Here is an 18,155-nt window from a genome sequence, read left to right on the forward strand (position 1 = left end):
GACACCTGGAAATCCATGACTCTCTAATTGGACACCTGGGAATCCATTATTGTCTTTATGAGGATGCCTCGGGGCCACTATCATCTCCAATACCGTTAACAAAGCAACAAGGAGAGATCTAAATCCACCTTTATGTTCTGAAGTGTGTTTGTAATCAGTTCATCCCCGGTCAGGTGAGTTTCACCGGTCACTTGGTACAGTTCCTACGTTCACCTGCGGTTAAGCATACCTTGAGAAAGGCTTGGACACCTGTCCGCCACTAATAAAAGGGTACTTTCTGAGACTGTAGTATCGTCATCATCAACCACAGAAGTGAGACTTGAATTTAAATTTAGTTTACGAATATCTGATAAACTCTCCACTTGTTCATTCATGAGTAAAGACTTAATTACTGCTCAAACTAACAGTTAAAGTTGCAGGAGTGTGATTTTAATAGTGTCACATTTAAAAAAGAACACAGGTGCCAATGACGAGAGCGATTCAGGCGACCGAAATATCAGCCGCAGTGTGATAATTACGTCCTGGTATGTGTGGTTAGGCAGAGCCATTGGAGGGGAATATATAAGAGATTGGGTGGTGGCTGTGAGACGCAGGGCTGGGGGGGGTGGGGTGCAGGGGGGGGTAATGTGGGCGACACAATGTTCACATCCTATACTAGCGGTTGCCATGGGATACAGGCTGCATCCCTCCTGGTCCTCATACTGCAGCATCCGCACGGTGCTGTCGCCATGGTGACATCCTCCAGAGAGTGAGAGAGAGGGAGAGAGAGAGGGAGGTAAAATGAGGGAGAGAGAGACAAAGAAAGGTAGGGGAGGAAGAAAGAAACAGAGGGGAGAGAGAAAGAGGGGGAGGCAGTGACTTTGAACCTGACTGAGCCCTCCCCACCCCACCCCCACCCCGAACTCATTCAGTACAATGAACAGCAGGAACTGTGGCTCTGCTTCAGGAAGTTGTAGATCCCAGCAGGGGGGATGTGGAGAAATGCCGTATCTCTGTCACCAGAAGGTTTAGTGTTAGGAACAGCATTAGGTTCACAGGACAAGAAATTCTGTCATTGTCTTAAAGGTAACAAATCCCATTAAAAGATGCCATAAGCAGTACAAGTACATTCACTTAAATACTATAAATTGGTACAAATGTCTGGTCTTTGTACTGGAGATATTCCGATACCAACACCAGTGTTGGAATCTGCTTCCGACACAGCCCAACATTTGGCAGGTAAAGTACAGAATTAGGAATCAGGAGTAATGTAGTCAATGCACCCATGCAACACCATCATTTATTAGCCTCTGGTTGAGGCCAAATGATCACCTGCTGCTGACAAAAAACAACAATGCTGTGCAGTCAAATCTAGTACATGTCACAAAGTGTTTCTGCACCTATAATATGTATTCTTTACATCATTCACCATCATCTATACTGCTGATCTTGTGCAGGGTCACGTGGGAGCTGGAGCCTATCCTAGATGTCCTCGGGCGAGAGGCGGGGACACACCTGGACAGGTCGCCAGTCAGTCACAGGGCTGACACACAGAGACAGACAACCTTTCATTAACCTAACGAGCAGTGTTAATTTCGTTAACGAAAATTATGACGATAAATGTTTATATTCCGTGACAAAGAGATCGTTGATAATAAAAACTCAGACGAGATGTTTGTTTTGTTTTAGTTAACATTACGGACATTGGACATTTAAAATCTACGATATTTTAAAGCCTCAAGTTCCAGTAGGAGAAAATATTTATCACGAGGGTGGTTATGAACTTCCTAAGGCTTTCTGCTTCAGGCTCTGAGCGCGCTCAGTAAAAGGGGCGTTTACGCGTCATTGGACGTTCTGCACACAAAGAAGCAATCACCGGCTGTCTGCTTCAGTCATATAGCCAAACATAATCCAGTGTCCTTCCATGCTGTGTGCTCATCGTTCACTACTGTTCGGATGATCTGCTGAAATTTGAAGTTGAAATTTTACCGAAAGCAAACGAGAGGGAGACTGGAGGGGGAGGAGGTCATATTTTCTTAAGAGAAATTGCTCGAATGTGACTAAAACTAATGAACATTTTTATCTGAAGACTAAGACTGAATCTCAAATAGCTGCAAAAGTTTACACTGCTAACGAGCATGTGTTTGGACTGTGGGAGGAAGCCGGAGTACCCGGAGGGAACCCACGCGTGCACGGGGAGGACATGCAGACTCCACACAGAAAGGCCCGCTACGTCTGAGCCGAAATGAGGAACCTTGGAACGGTGAGGCGACAGCGCTAACCACTGTACCACTGTGCAGCCTCCCGTATCGCAATGGAAAAACATTGAAACATCTCCAACTTGTACTTTCATGAATAAGTTTTGTAGGCTACTTTAACTTCACTGTGTCAGAAGGTTCCGGTCTCCATGTTGTCCAAATGTTCCCCATGCGAGGCATTATCCCCTTAATGTAGGTTTGCAGCTTTCCTACACACAGTTACTTTCATATTTAATACAATATTACACCAGAAGTAGGTTATCAGTTCCTGATTGCTTCCTGTCTTTGTGCTGACCTTTCTCTGTACTGTAACACAGCAGACCGATCCTTCTTTGTCTGCGTCTGGAGAAGAAGTTGTGCGACACTTCCACATGTAAAGGAACTTTTAAAAAGAAAACGAGGACCTGAATGATTCTGCTGAAGCTGTACGTCTTTGTAGAATCAGATGTTTGCGTACTGTACGCTCCTGTGATCAGCCCATGATTAACTGATTAACTGATTCAGCCGTCGTTTCCCCAGAGAGGGACCATCAGACGACCTACTTCTCTATTTTTTTCCCACTGTCTGTCTGGCTCCATCAGTCTCTACCTCTGTCTTTCATTCACTGTCACTTTCCTCACTCGCAGTAATTTGTCGGCACGACTATTTATCCGAGAAGATAAAAGGAGAGACAGTCCTGCAGAGAGATTGATGCTGCTGTTTCCAGTGTTAGCAGTGAACTTTGGGCCTCGGCTTTCAAGCGAAACATCAGACGTGCTTTAAGTTCCCGGAAATACACGGAAATTTGATCAGTTAGAATTGTGTTACGCTGACATCTGCTAATGAGGATCATGTATTGTGATTGAGAAGTCTAGAACACCTAACAAGTTATCCTGTAATGTTGTTTCAGACCAACTCTCTTTCAGAGCACGATGACGGGAGCTGCACACTGACCAGTTTCTGTTCAGCTGCTTCTTTGGATTGTTTTTTGTGCTTTTATGAAAATGCAAATGATTCATAACAATTAATATGAAATCAATAAAAACTGGAGGCATGTAAGTCAGCTTTAGGTTCAGGAGGAGTTGGAGTTTGGGAGTTTGTTGCTTTAGATTTGTTTTGCCTTGTTATCACGTGTTTCGCCCTCTGGGGTTTAAATCTTTGTGTTGTTGTGGTTTTGTGTTTTGGGCCATTAGACGTCCGGCTTTCCTCATCTTATGTTTTTAATTTTGGTTCCACCAGTGTTCATTTTTTTAACGAAAATTATGACGATAAAATGATCGTGAACAACCTTTTTTCCATGGCGAAGACATTGACGAGCTAAAAATCATTGATTAAAAAAAAACTCTGACGACGCGTGTGTTTTGTTTTCATTAACGAGGCGAGACGGGACCAAAATGTGCTCACAGAAAAAAGGGTTCTAAGTGTCATTTGCATTTCTTCTTTTTCTCTGAACGGTTGACCTCAGATAGTATGACAAAGAATGCAGTCGCTGCTCTATTTATCTCTCAGGTCTGCTGCAGTGTACTGTGGGGTTGTGTGATTTCTACCCACATCCCTGTATCATGTCTGTAAATGCCAATAAAAATGTATCAAAAAAAAAAAAACATCTATAAAAAGATGTTGCATTAAAAACCAACACTGCTGCTGTAAATAAGACAAGAGAAGAATGTGCAGTATGTGCTCCTGTACCTGCACAGCTTTGTTCTGAGGCTTTACATGCGTAACGTTACGTTCCAGAAGTTTCCATACACACACATAACCTCAGCTGAGGATCTATATGACCTGCGCATCATCGGGAAACAATTCATGTAAGGACGGAAACAGATATCAGGCTGACTGCATTAGTTTAAAGAAAGAAAATGTTTTGACTAAAATGTGACTTTTTATTGACTAAAACTGGATTCAAATGTTTTGAGATGTCGTCGACTAAAACTGTAAAAACAGTAAAAATGACTAAAATGTGACTAAAACTAACAAACTTTTTCATTTCATTCAAATAAATGTCTGTTGAGATATAACTTTATTAATCCTGAAGGAAATTTTAGTGCCAGCTAGCTCCAAAAATAAGTCACTATCTATCGCTGAATTAGTTGACACAACGGTGATTGAGCCTTTGCATTTGCAGTATATAGTATTATTATGGACTGGGTGAAAAAATCCCAAGCAGCGCCCTGTTAGTGACGCGTTTTCCATCAGCCAGCAGTGGTTGGTCTGCCAGAGAGGGTAGGCGGAGCTAAGCGGCTGCTTCTCCGCTCTCTGCGAGTGTTGCGAGTAAATAGTAATCTACTATGGCTGAACAAACAAAGAAAAGATGGATGACTACAGATACAACTTCAACAAGAAGTGAAAATCCAAAGAAGAAGAAACAAACTCGACGCTCAGATGAAGCAAACAGTCTGAGAAGGAAAGCGACCGTCAGCCAGGAAAATCAAGAGTTACAACCGGAGCCAACCGTGGACGTCACACATGCAGCACTGTCTGGATATCTGGGAAGTGTGCTTTGTTTCCCGTCAATCACCATTTATCGCCAAAGAGAACGAAACTCAGATCTTCAAGATGATATCTTTAAGACCGACGCTGCGTTCACATGGACGCAGACGGCAGACGGACACCTTTTGCACGGCACAGGAAAAGTAAACAAGAGATGTTGCTATGGTGATGTTATATAAACTATAATCAATACATTTATTTTGTGTCATCGTACTATGTAATTATTGATTATTATTTCCCTTAAAATGTAAGCTGATTCTTTATTTACAATATGGACAGTGAACGGAAAACTCGTATATTTGCGTCTGAAAAATAGACAACAAAAGCAAAAGCGCACGTGGTGATATAAAAATGATCAGCCTCTCGTTGTCCAGATCGCCCATGTTGTCTTGTTGTGTTAGGGAGGTACGTCCATCCGGTTGTAAACTTCGTTGCGGAGGACGGCAACAGTGAAAACAATTTTTACTTTGCACGGCAATGCCGTCTACCGTTACCGTTGCCGGTGATCTCTGTCTGCCTCACTTCATTTTACCGTTCTGTTCTCGTCCCACAAAATGACATCCAGTTTGTCGTCTGCCGTCTGCCTGGATCCACGTGAATGCAGCATAAGACTAAATCTAAAATAGCTGCCAACATTTTCACTGGGTTCCACCACCCAACGTGAATGCGATGCAGTTCACTGACACGCTGTTTTTCCATTCATAAAACTGCATTCAGCTCACTCAGCCTGCAGGTTTAGACCGCTTCACACTGGAAAGTGGCACAACCAAATTCAAACGCATGTTCTTGTGAAATATTTGTTTCTCGGAGCTCGGTGGCATTCATGCTTCTATCAGGGCTGGTGGTTCATCTCCTGTATCGGGCGAGCCAGCTTAGTTTTCCTCGTGTTACTATCACTGAGATTTCGTCCCAATGATTGTAAATAATTTATTTCAGTTGTTGAAGAGAGAAAAACGCTCTCTGATTCAAGCGTGTTAGCGTGATTGCTAATAGGATAATTACTTTATCAAGGTTCAACTCAGTGTGACAGATTTGCACCTGAGGAAACTGCAAACTGCTTCTGCTACAAAATTTGCAAATGTTAAAATGGTCGTGTGAGGCCGTTTTATAAAAACGATCATGCATGTAAGGATTTTAAACAGCATCCCTTGTCTTCCACAAACACCATTTTAACCCTTTAAAAACTGCCTGGTGAGTATTTATAGGAAGAGAATATTAGCGCTCTTATTTTGGTATCTGGCTCCGTACGTCTGCATGATGCTGGATTTTCCTGAGTTTCTCTGTGCCCTTCACAGCACCATCAGTCTGCTCTGCCAGCGATTCGCCATCCTGCCCTTCTCATTATCTCTCTGTTACCTCAGGCGCCAAACCACCGCTGTCCTGAGCCGTGCAACCTCTTTATGCCAGCCTCCCACACACACACACACACACACACAGAAGCCTCTACACTGAAAAACAATCCCATAGACACTTAAAAATGACCTAAAAACATATCAGCGAGTGCTTTGATTTCATAATGGATGTTTTGTTTGAAATGAATATGCCTACATAAATGAAGAATACTTAAATTTCCTCCTCCGCAGCCTCGCACTTTGAATGACCTTTTTTTTGTGATCCACTTTTATGCAGCCTTGATTTATATTTCACCTGTTTTTTAAAATGCACGAAGATTTGACCTCGATTTGTGCCGAAAAATGTATTAAAAATGGACTCAGCATTTTGCATTGGAAGGAAAGAAAACGTTCTGCCGGTCCTGATTTCACTTTTTAAGATGCATGTTTTTGCAGTGTGAGAACAGGGATCTCCCTGCAGGTTCACTTCAGAAGATTTTAACACTGGACACGAGCTGAAATGACCCACAGAGAGCGTCACTTTCTGCTGCGGCCCCCTGCATCTGTTAGTAATTCACTGTTTCCAAAGGCACCAGAGATCTGAGGCAGAAACTACCCAGCAGTCTGACCCCCCGGGCTGCGGGACGGCCAGCCATCGGTCGGTGTGACCCGAGCACTTCACAGCTCCACGCTCGGCTTGATTGCTTTTCTATCCGCGGCCCTGCGACGGAGCGACAGATTCACCGAGCTTCAGGCTGCGACCTGCAAACCTGCCGATCTGGGAGGTTTGAGAGCGTGACGTGAGCTGAATAATTGTGAGGACGATTTGGGTTCTGAGCTGCTGAGTGAGGCGTTTGAAGCCAGCAGGGAGGGCCGGAGCAAACCCCGCCCCCTACATCATAAAAAAAAAACATCAATAAAGTCTGAAGAATTTTCTGGTTTCTCTTTAAAATGTCGTTTTTTTTTCTGCTTTATCTCAAAACAAAGAAACAATAAATCTCTTCCATCTTAATCATGAATTTATCAGCTTGGTTTCACAAAATAGCACTGAAAATATTCAACAATATTGTGTCAATAAAGGCAGATTTACCCTTTAAATGACAACCATGGGTAACTTGAGTGTTATTATACAATCAAAAACCTCATTGTCACGTAGTTAAAAGTCTCCAGGAGAACACCTGCAGCGTGGTGCAGCGATGTTAGCTGCAGCTCAGCCTGCAGAGTCAGCCTCCCTTTGTTGCATCAAATTACAAATTCCATTTTACCTTTTATCTTTTAAAAATATGCATTCATCAGTCATGAACTGCACCAGGAAACGTCTTACATAATCTTAATCCTGGACTCAGGATTTTCAAAATAAAGTTGCAGAAAAAGGGAGGCTCTGAACGGCTGCAACCTGATGTTCTCGTCTGTGTGTTAGCAGAGCTCACATTTAAAGTTGTAATCTCAAAGATCTCAGTTTCGTTCTCTTTGGCGGCACCTGTGGTGATAAACGGTAATTGCAGGAGCACACTTCCCAGATATCCACACAGTGCTGCATGTGTGACGTCCACAGTTGGCTCCGGTTGATTTTCCTGGCTGACGGTCGCTTTCCTTCTCAGACTGTTTGCTTCATCTGAGCGTCGAGTTTGTTTCTTTTTCTTTGGATTTTCACTTCTTGTTGAAGTTGTATCTGTAGTCATCCATCTTTTCTTTGTTTGTTCAGCCATAATATCAATCAATCAGTCAATCAGACTTTATTTGTATAGCACTTTTCGTACCAATAAAATGTAACACAAGTGCTTCACATAATACAACAATGTGTAAATCAAACATTAAAATTGTAATAGCTAGTGGGAGGAGTTTGGCCCCCCCGCCAGAAAGCCCCCCCACAGAAACCCATGTCCCCCAGCAGGGGCAGGGTTTAGGGTAGGGGTAGGGGAAGGCCCCAGAGGCAACCTGCCCCCAATAAATACATAAATAAATATAAATAAAAGGTAACATACAATAAATAGACAGATAAATAAATAAAGCTCAATTTAAGGCCAGACTAAAAAAGTAGGTCTTGAGTTTGCTTGTAAACATATCCACATTCTCTGCTGCCCTCAGGTCCTCAGGAAGGCTGTTCCAGAGGCGTGGACCACAGTAAGAAAAGGATGCCTCACCGTGGGTCTTTAGATTAGTAGATTACTGTTTACTCGCAACACTCGCAGAGAGCGGAAAAACAGCCGCTTAGCTCCTACCCTCTCTGGCAGACCAACCACTGCTGGCTGATGGGAAACGCGTCACTAACTGGGCGCCGCTTGTGATTCTTTCAGCCAGTCTGTAATAATACTATATACTGCAAATGCAAAGGCTTTCACCATCGTGTGCGACAGATAGAGACATTTATTTGCATGAAAATCTTCCAGATTATCACTTTAACCATCACTCTTCTAAAATGAATGTTGTTGTGTAAAAAACCTCCTCATGCTGAGGCTGCCTTTGCCTCACGTTCATCTACTCTGCTTTGATAATATAAGTTCTCGATGCTGTGCAGTAAAGAGAAATCCTTGGAACTCAAGTGTTTCTCAGACTCAATAAAAAATAGATAGTTTCTTCAACCGAAAGACTCCAAGCACAAAAAAGCAGCAGAAAAAACACAGTCGAATTAGAACCAAATTCACAAACAGCATCAGCGCTGATGTCCTTAACATCAGGTGACACGGCTCAGTCTCCCTTTCCATCCAACTTCCTCTGAGACCTAAAATTCCTAAAGAACTGTTTAAATGTTTCATTATCAGCGGATAAAATATGTCGAGCAGTTCGTACCTGCGGTGTCTGGCGTACTTCCCGCTGACGTGACCGCTGCCATCACAGCCGGGGGTGGGACAGCTGAGGGGGAAACACACACACACAGTCAGAACAAACACACAGACAAAGCAGCACGAACAGAAGGTTAGGTGGAAGTGAAGTTCGTGGCATCTTAATAAAAGGAGGATTTTTTGCGAACATACTAAGAAAAAGTATATTTACTATATATTTATTCATTTTGGGGGCTTCGTGCTGCATTCAGGCTCATGTCATCAAACTAAGACTTCAAATCAGGTTCTTTACCTGAGTGTGGTGCATCATGGGTAATGTCAGTGTGTTGTGAGTTGGGTGGATAGTGTGTCTCTGTGCAGCGTCTCTGTTCTGGATGTCTTGACGCTGGAGGACGGGGAGCAGCTCGCTCTGCCTCTCGGCCTTCGCACACTCATCATGCTGCACTTTGTGCTGTTCAGTTAGTCGTGTTGCTTTGCGGCGCAGACGCAGGTTTCATGACCTCTTTGATGATTCTTCTTTACATCACTCGCCCTAAACCGGAAACACCTCCAAACAACCAATGCTGTTGTTTTGGGACCTGTGTTTCACTTTAACGTGTGACTCTCTTCCTGTTTAAGTGCAACAACAAGCAGCGTTTAAAACGCGACTGATTGTAGCAGCCGACGTGACACGTCTGCTCAAACAACGAGGAAAGCTACGCAACCTCGTCGCTTTTTCAACAGCTGCTGTAACCACGACAACCGCAGACGCATTCGGCTGAAAGTCGCCAGTTGCCACATGGTCTCTGTTGTTTACTCTTCCACTCTAAACTGATGCTGCGAGGTAGGCAATCATCACATGTCAGGCCAGCTCCCCCAAAAGTGAAGCCCAAACCTCTCCATCGCCCCCTGGGGGAGCGGCTGTTAGTTTAGGGAGCGCTTGATTTGATATGCAGCAGAGTTTTCTACGCACGGAGCATTTTAAACGTCAATAATAGTAAAGATTTTCCCATGAGTCTGGGTATCGAGGCTTCGGCAAAAATGTCACGCTCATCTGGTGAAGAAGTTTGACTCTTTTAAACATCCTTTAAATCTGTGTTGGCTTGTCAAATATCATCAAACGAGTCGGCTACGTGTTAGCCTCGGGTTGGTAAATATAATTAAGTATCAATCAAGGTTAAACTAGCCTGAGGTGTCTGTAGTCCAGAGTTTGGATTATTACAAGGCTAAGAACTGGAGGAAGTTAAGTGGAAAATGCTAATGAGGTTTGAACCTTATTTTGATCTGGATTTCACCTTCAGAATAAAAGCGGTCTCACTCAGCCGCTCGGTCCCTCTGCTGCAGCTTTAAGTGTTTCTGTCTGCTTGTTTTTCATGTTTTTTTCTTGCATCGTGTCTGCAGTCGGCAGCAGATTTCTCAGGAGCTCTGAGTCACTCCTCTGCAGCTTACAGGCTTCTCTGCCCCGAAGACACGCAGACCGCCAGCCAACGCACGCCGCCAGGCTTCAGGGACTCCACACCCGCGACCTCTGACCCCAGCTCTGCAGAGCTCCACCCACCCTCCACCCAGCATCACCTGATCTATACACTCTGTAACTGCAGGCTAAAACGAGAGCAGCACGAAGATGAAGGTGAAGATTTAACATCACGAGCGCAGGGAGGCAGAGGAGGAGAGTGAAGGGGAGGAAGAAGAAGAGGAGGAGGACAAGGAAGAAGAAAAAGAGGGGGAGAGGAGGAAGAGGAGACAAGAAATAGAGGAGGAAGGAACAGAAAGAAGAAGAGAAGGAGGGAAAGAAATAGAAACAAGTGAGGATAAAAAAGAATGTAACAGTAGAAAGAGGGGGAAGAACAGGAGGAAGAGGAGCGGGAGAAAAACATGATGAGAAGGAGAGCAAGAGGAGTAAGAGGAGGCGGTTCGTTCAAGGTGAGGCGGCTCATCAATCTGTGTGGGAGCAGAGACTGATAGTGTTGACTTATTGATCCCAGCACAGCTCTGTGTGTGCGCGCGTGCGTGCGTGCGTGTGTGTGGTCTTCTCTTCCCCGATACAAAGTCAAACACGCTTTCCAATCATGATAAACTACCCACAATGCCTCAGTGCAACCTTAACCTTAACAAGCTGTTTGCGCTGAGTCTTGTAATCCTCCTTTTCTTAGACTTTCCTTGGTGGTGACAAACTTTCCCTTGTTTCCAAAGCAACTGGATTTTTCTTTCAGGAAGTTTTGTGACCCCAGTTCCTGCAATATTTTCATTTTCTCTCTCAAACATATTCCTGTCCTGAGACCGGCTGCTGCTCACTGTACATGTAAATAAGAGGGGAGTGGATTTCTTCTTCTTCTATTGTTTTATAACCAGCTTGTAGGTGCAGTAACTCCAGACAAGAGTGGAACAAGGGGAGTGCAGCGGTGTGCGAGGGAAGTGTTCGGTTCATCTCACCAAAGAATCAGATCCTTCATGAACGTGACGTCACTGATCCATTAAACTTTTCAGCCAGTTCAGGTGTTGTTTACTTTTAACTAGCAGACCGGGTACCTCTCCCATGTGACACCAAAGGTCAAAGTTATGTAACTAAATTCTATCTTTTATATTTTCCTGATAGTTGTAGGAGTCGCGTTTTATTTACATTGTTTATGCATATTTCTGCTTTTTATGTGTGTGCACCCTCCACAGGTGGTGAGGCGCTCATCAATAAGTTGGTGCGCATGGTGCATCACGGGAGAAGACGGGTCACAGCCGATGCCGTCATTGACCGCACGCTCAGCAGCGTAGATCGGCATCTGCAACGTTATAGTTACAAATATGGACATGTTTATTTTTGCATTAGAATTAAACTGTGAACACTAAACTTATTTATTTCTGGAGAAAGAAGACACGTGCATTTAAACACAGGATGGTGGAAGGTTATGGGGGGGGGGGCATATTTCAGCTGTGCAACCAGTTTTTTTAATCGTTGGCAGAATTTGTTTCCTTTTAAAAATTTTATACATATTTTAATTATTTTTCAGAGCCTCTCCTTCCTCCTGAAACAAACAAGACGTTTTGCCATTCAAAGGTCAGACCTTAGCCACGATTGGCTGACTTAGCCCCTCCCTGATTAGCCCCTCCCCCACGTGTGCGATCCCACGTGGGGAAGCAGCCGCACTGCTCTTTCACTTCAACAAATCGAAAACATGGCTGCTCTAGGATAGAATCAGACCCTGAGTGGGAGGACGATACGCCGGAGCAAGTGCAGCAACCCTGGAGTTGATGATGAGTTGGGAGCCTTAGGTGAATGACGGTGAATGACGATTGGTCGATTTCAGCTAACTTTTTCTAAGAACGTTCTGAGAACGTTACGTGCGATGTTCTGGTAACGTTTTGAGCGGGAAGTTTTTATTTGGTTCCCAGAATGTTCCTTTTAATAGCAGGAGAACGTTCTCTGAAAACATCTTCAGAACGTTGCAGTGAGAATGTTCAAATCACATTTAAGGAACGTTTTATAAATCACGTTCTGACAGTTCAGGCCGAAATAACATCCTGAAAGGATCCTCAGCATGTTGCAGTTAAAACGTTTTGTCTTAGTTTAAGTTTCAACGTCACAAGAACTTTATTTGAATTGATAAACATCCTTAAAACGTTCTTTGCATATTAGATTAAAACTTGTAGGTAATGTTAGCCGATGTTATGGGAACGTTCCCTGCTGGCTGGAAGGGTTCTACGTAGAAACCTGCAGATGTTCTGAACGGCCCGTTTCAGAGGCGATCTTTTTAAAAAATGTGATTCCGGAAAGTTTTCATTTTTTCACTGTGAACATAAACACCCAAACATGTGAAACCCCTGCAGAATATGAGAGCATCCATTTAAAAGATACGGCCCCTTTAACAGCATCATTAGCACCATTTTGTACGTACAAGCAGAAACTCGGTTCTCGAGGAAAGGTTGGTCGATTTCACCCTCAAACGATCATAACTTTTAACGGCGTGTTTCATGAAAAAGTGGCCGGTCGTGGTTAAAGTCGCTGTGATGCAGCAGAAACTGCAGCTCTGCTTCCCACTGAGCTGACAGATGTGATGTGTTTATTTAGTAATTAGCATTAAGTCATGGAAGACTTTTAATATCACAGCCACATGTCTTTTTTCCCCCCAAATCTGCCACAGCACAATGACAAATTAATTTGTATATGTTTATCCCCGCAGATTAGTCAGATTAGTCAGCGACTGTGATGGAGAAAATTAAATTAATGAAAAATATTCAACGATTTCTCTCGGTATTTCACAGTTTTTACAGCGTGAGTCATCCCCACCATTACTGCTAACTTCAAAGTGTCTGTGTCCGCGTCCAGCCCTGAGTGCACATCCTTCAGCAGCACCCATCAGATTTAAATTCTGGGTGAATCACGCTGAGTTTCTGCTCCTCTGCTCAGGGCTCGCACGGCGCAGACAGGACATGTTGTTTACAGTAAAGCAATGACCTGGATCAAACCGGGTTCAACCATAATCTGCTGCACACACCAATATTTGTCAGTTTTACTAAATGGGATTAAGTGAAGCAGAAACTCCCCCCCCGCACACACACACAGGTAGAAGTCATATTCAGCATTTACTGTCAGCAGCTGCTGGTGTGTGCTTCTGCAGTCGTGCCAAAAAATGTAACGAATTACCCACAAATTAGATCAAAAATGTCGTGTAATGAAACAGCTGGGTATCATATTAACAAGCCACACCACTGACCCATTACTGCATGTCATAAAATTAGGACTTTTGCAGAGAGTACCTCGGGTTCAACCTTGAGGTTCCAAACACAGCTGCTGCTTTGTACTCGCTGCACTTAAAGGTGAAATAAAATCAACCGTGCTCTATTATCTGCAAAAAGCAATCATGAAATTCCAGGCCAGCACTTTGGCTTCTGAATCATGTGCAGCATTGATACTTTGAATACACTTTTCTTTTGCATTAGTGCTGCATTCAGCGTGTGAATACTTCCTCTACCTCTTATCAGAACTCCCGCTGTGCTGCACCCCCGGAGTACCGTCAGCATTTAACGTAATGTCAAGGACACGTTTCATGTTCTTGAAAAGTTCGTACACTCGTTCCTGGGTGAGTCAATCACACAACGCATGCATGGTGAATGGTTAAACTCCCATCACTCCCAGTGCAAGAGAAAAGAGGCGGTCCACTGCTCCAGAATCAGGACACGGAGCGCGTCGGAGAATCTGGGTTTCCATGATTAGCTGACAAGAACAAACGTCATCAGATCCTCTCAGTCGTCGAACTCCATCGATACCCACCTGAAAGCTTCAGCCTCCCTTTTACCTGACACGTTACTGGCAACACACTGGACCCCTTTGATGCACCATATTTAACATTAGTTTCTTTTTATGACTGTATGCTTACCAATAACACATGTGCAGCACAATGATGAATGTACTTTGGATTGTGAGTCAGCAGAGGTGCACGTACCTGAATAACTCCTGGGTTGCTGCTTCCACGGCGGCTTCAGACAGAAACAGAGCAGAAAGATTAAAGTCATAACTTTATCTAATAGCATTCTTAATTAGCCAAACAACAATTATTAACACACTATGCGGGGTTTAGATTAACATTTAATTATATTCAGAGTCAAGTATTTATATAAAGAGGGGATATTAGACACAAACACAACTGAACATTAATGTTCTTATAACTTCCGTTTTGCACAAATCAATGATGAAGTTGTAACAAAGCTTAAAGAACGGCTGCATCTCCGTCTTTACTCTCAGATGTACGCCGCTTTGGACAAAAGCATCTGCTAAATGAAACTGTTACATCGTTTCAAAGTCCGATTCACAAAGCAAATTACACTGATGACATTCAGGCGCATAAAGTCTCACAGATCCGTTTGCGTCTGATTGTGGAGAGAAGCTGTCTGCAGCTCCACTCTCTGCTGCGCCACGCTGACGGAGCTCAGCTCCATTCACAGATCGATTATGAGCAGAGAGAGGAGGGGACAGCTCTTTTACTGTACAGCCCAGACTCGACGACTAGTTTCACTGTCTGTAACACAGCTTCATTTATTCAAACGAGCGCGCAACAGCAGCTCGTCCGTATAATAATCCCCGCCCTGCGCAAAGGCTCAGGACCGTCTCCACACGTGGACAAAGTGTGCCCGTGTGTACCAGGGTTGAGCCTAAGACAGCCCTGTTCTGATTGATCTCCTGATTATAATAATAATGACACAATGTTAACATTTTTTTGGTCACACAAGGTGAAATTGTCGAGTGTTGACAGCCCTTATAATACTGCGCCGCAGTTACAACCAGGTCTCTGCAGACGGTAATATGTTCATATGTGCATAGAAAGGAGCCAAATTTGCTTGAATGTTTGCACAATGACTCATTTAAATACATGCAAACAGCACCGGAGCACAGAGACGCTGTTTGCTCTGCAGCGCACTTTGGGGTGCATTCAGCCCTCTGCGCGCGCTTCGAGTCTTTTTGTGTCATTTGCACAGGTTTAGCTGCACAATCCTTTGGTTAATTAGGCCTCAAGTGTTCATCCAAAGACAATGTGCTTCACAAGAACATAATGATGCTGTTAGACAAGCCTTAGATAGCATGGACGCTCGCCAGATAAGGACTGCTAAAGGCAGAGTCAGATATTTCATACTTTTTCAACGGGAACAAAAACTTAAATATAAATAATGAATATTTGTGATGGTTGGGACATGAGGGTTTGGAACAGTTGCTGACATATTAGCTTAGCTAGCCAGGGAGTGCTACTTTGTTCTCAGGGTCCTTGTACACTAGAAATTGAGAGATTGGTGGAGGCTAGGAGGATGGATGTTTCAAATGCAGTTTGAATAGTACAAATTTGTTCATCCACCGTGGAGAATTCAAAGTCTGAAATCAATAAAACTGCAAATTTGAGGCCATAGGTTTCGTGGAATACACCATGAGTGGGCTATCAGCTGTAGGTGGGTGATGTTAACATATTGACTCAGGAAAACATACTTGAACACTTGGGGAAAAAAACTTCTTAAGAATATTTAACTACTTGAAAGGTCTCCTAAATGTGTCATGTGAAGAGGTTAGTGAGCAGGAGAACATCGGACCCTGAGAGCTCAGCCTGGCTCCTCCACCAGCCTGCTTCTATAAATGTGCATTAATAACAAGTTGTTGAAGGAGAAGAGAAAGGAAGCAGACAGACGGGCTCATACCTCTGACTCCTTTGGATCTTGTGCGATGGCGTTTTTTAGTCGCATTCACCTCCATCTGAAGAGAAACACACGAGTCACACTCTGTAATTAAAACAGAAAAAGAAACATTTTCGTTCGTCATCATCTGTGACCGTGTTCCTACCTGGTCAGAGCTCGGTGTCGCACTGGTCATCAAGCTGAAGAGTCTTTATACCAAAGAGAGTTTCAGAAGCCGTCTTCCAGAGTCATGATCTGCAAACACAAAACAAACCACTGTCTGAGTTTGTCTGAAAGTCTGCTTCCTGTTGCGTGAATCAAACCGGTCGTCTGTTCCGCTTCAGTTTCCTTAACCCTAAACCCCGGCCCGCTCACTTCCTTTGGACCTGCTTACGATTAACACGACTCTAAGAACATCTCCACACTTGAAGGACTTCAGAATACCATCACCACATTTTTACCGATATTTACAAATGTGACATTAATTCATTGAGTCAGTGAGACGATTATCTGGGCAGGTTTTACAGACTAATTGCTGAAAACACTCCAGTAAGCCTGGCCCACACGACAAGATGTTTAAAATATTAAAATCAGATGTAGAAAGAGAGCCCACACATGATGACAAATAATAATAGATTGAACAATTTTGTATCTATAGCAGAGTCTCCAACCTTTTTTCATCTGAGTCAAAGTGGCCGAGAGCTACTTGCATTTCGTATTAATTGCTGGCGGTGCCCCATGTTGGTTCTCTTGTCAACTGAGACGTTGGTACCACAGCTGAGGCACACACACACTTGTCCTTCACATTCATGAATAAAAACGTTCCGACTCCCGATGGAAACAGCATGTTTTCTGCTTTTTCTTGGCGTGGCCGCCTCCTAATACGAACTCCTCACTTTAGCTCAACTAGCGTACAGAATAACTGACCCGACCTGTGGAGGTTGCTGCTACATTGCTGTGATGGGTAAGGTTCAGACGTTGACCAACTAGCCAGGAGCATCACCGTTTTTTATTGACATTTATTGATTATTTAGATTTTTATTGAAGTGGGAAGAGGCTTTCAAGGTGCGTTTATTGTCGTCTGAGTCTGTGAACCTCTTGGCGAGCTACTAAAATCCAGGCCCGTTGAAGACCCCTGATATGTAGTGTGTGGAGAGCAACGATATGACCCAAACAGACACACACACTAACACGGTCATTTACCAACAACCAGAGTCCGAATCTCACAGCTGGAAATCTCACTAAATCTCGAGCGGTCAAACGAGACTTTAGAGTAAACAAACATGGCGGACGACGGGCAGGAAGAATTGGCGATGATAGTTTTTGGAAGAAAAAAGAACAAACTGTGGATGAAGTGGTGGAGACGGCAAGAACACGGGCCACACATGTTACAGTGTGAGCCTCAGATTGCTTCCTGATTGGCTTCCTCGTTTGGTTCCACAGAGAGAGTGCTTGGCTGTCCTCGGAGTTCCCCCCCACACAACAGGATATCAGATCGTTAATATTGAACATGTTTTAAATCTGTGCGGCCACGACGTTCTTCCGAGCAGATCGGGGGAAGTAAAATCACTCTTAACATCCCTCGCACCACAGGAACCTCATCTTTAGAAACATCACAACATCAGGACTTTGCCTACTTCTATCCGAAGGGGGAATAAGGCCCAAAATCAGCCTGATTATCTTGTAGTGTGTACCCTGCTTAAACTAGATAAAATGACCTAAAACAAGGTCAAAACATGTATAAAAAAGTCTGTCAAAGTATTTTTTATGTTACTCCTGGATTGATGAATTGCTTCAAAGATAATTCATTGTCTTACTACACGTGATGTGAACTTTAAGATGGCAGAACAGCCTTAATCCTGTGAGGAATTATCATTGATGTTGAAGGATCTGTAAACTCCTGGAGCAAACTTTCAGACGATATACGACTTCAAAACTTTTAAATTCTCTGCAGCCTTTGAGCTCAATCATAAACACTCATTACTTTCCACCTTGCAGTTAATGTAACCCTGATATTTATTTAATGTTTTAATTATTTTAACTTTTGTTCTTGCACATTTTAATTAGCATTTAAATGTTTAATGCTATATTTCGGCTGTAATGTTTTTTAATGCATTATGTAAAGTACTCTCGGTGTATGAAATGCCAGGGCCAAGAAGCGTCCAATCTGGTGGGCACAAGCTAAAAAATTCCCTTTGTAGAAACCTGAT

At 43.5% G+C, this 18,155-nt stretch overlaps 1 protein-coding gene across 7 annotated transcripts in view; it reads right to left on the reverse strand.

Moving 5' to 3' along the window:
• Window positions 1-18,155, reverse strand: part of myt1la (myelin transcription factor 1-like, a) — a 74,586-nt gene that overhangs the window by 37,922 nt on the left and 18,509 nt on the right. For all 7 annotated transcript variants that reach the window (XM_069685861.1, XM_069685853.1, XM_069685825.1 and 4 more), the window contains exons 2-5: window positions 16,112-16,200; window positions 15,970-16,024; window positions 14,235-14,268; window positions 8,828-8,890 (exon numbers count right to left, since the gene is read on the reverse strand). In XM_069685861.1, the coding sequence (XP_069541962.1) occupies window positions 8,828-8,890; window positions 14,235-14,268; window positions 15,970-16,024; window positions 16,112-16,141 (182 nt within the window). In that variant the 5' untranslated portion in view covers window positions 16,142-16,200. The remainder of the gene's footprint in view (window positions 1-8,827; window positions 8,891-14,234; window positions 14,269-15,969; window positions 16,025-16,111; window positions 16,201-18,155) is intronic.

The sequence above is a fragment of the Semicossyphus pulcher genome, unplaced genomic scaffold (genome assembly GCF_022749685.1).
Source record: "Semicossyphus pulcher isolate SPU_LCO1_2020_fin unplaced genomic scaffold, fSemPul1.0.p SCAF_11, whole genome shotgun sequence".
Taxonomy (NCBI): Eukaryota; Metazoa; Chordata; class Actinopteri; order Labriformes; family Labridae; genus Semicossyphus; species Semicossyphus pulcher.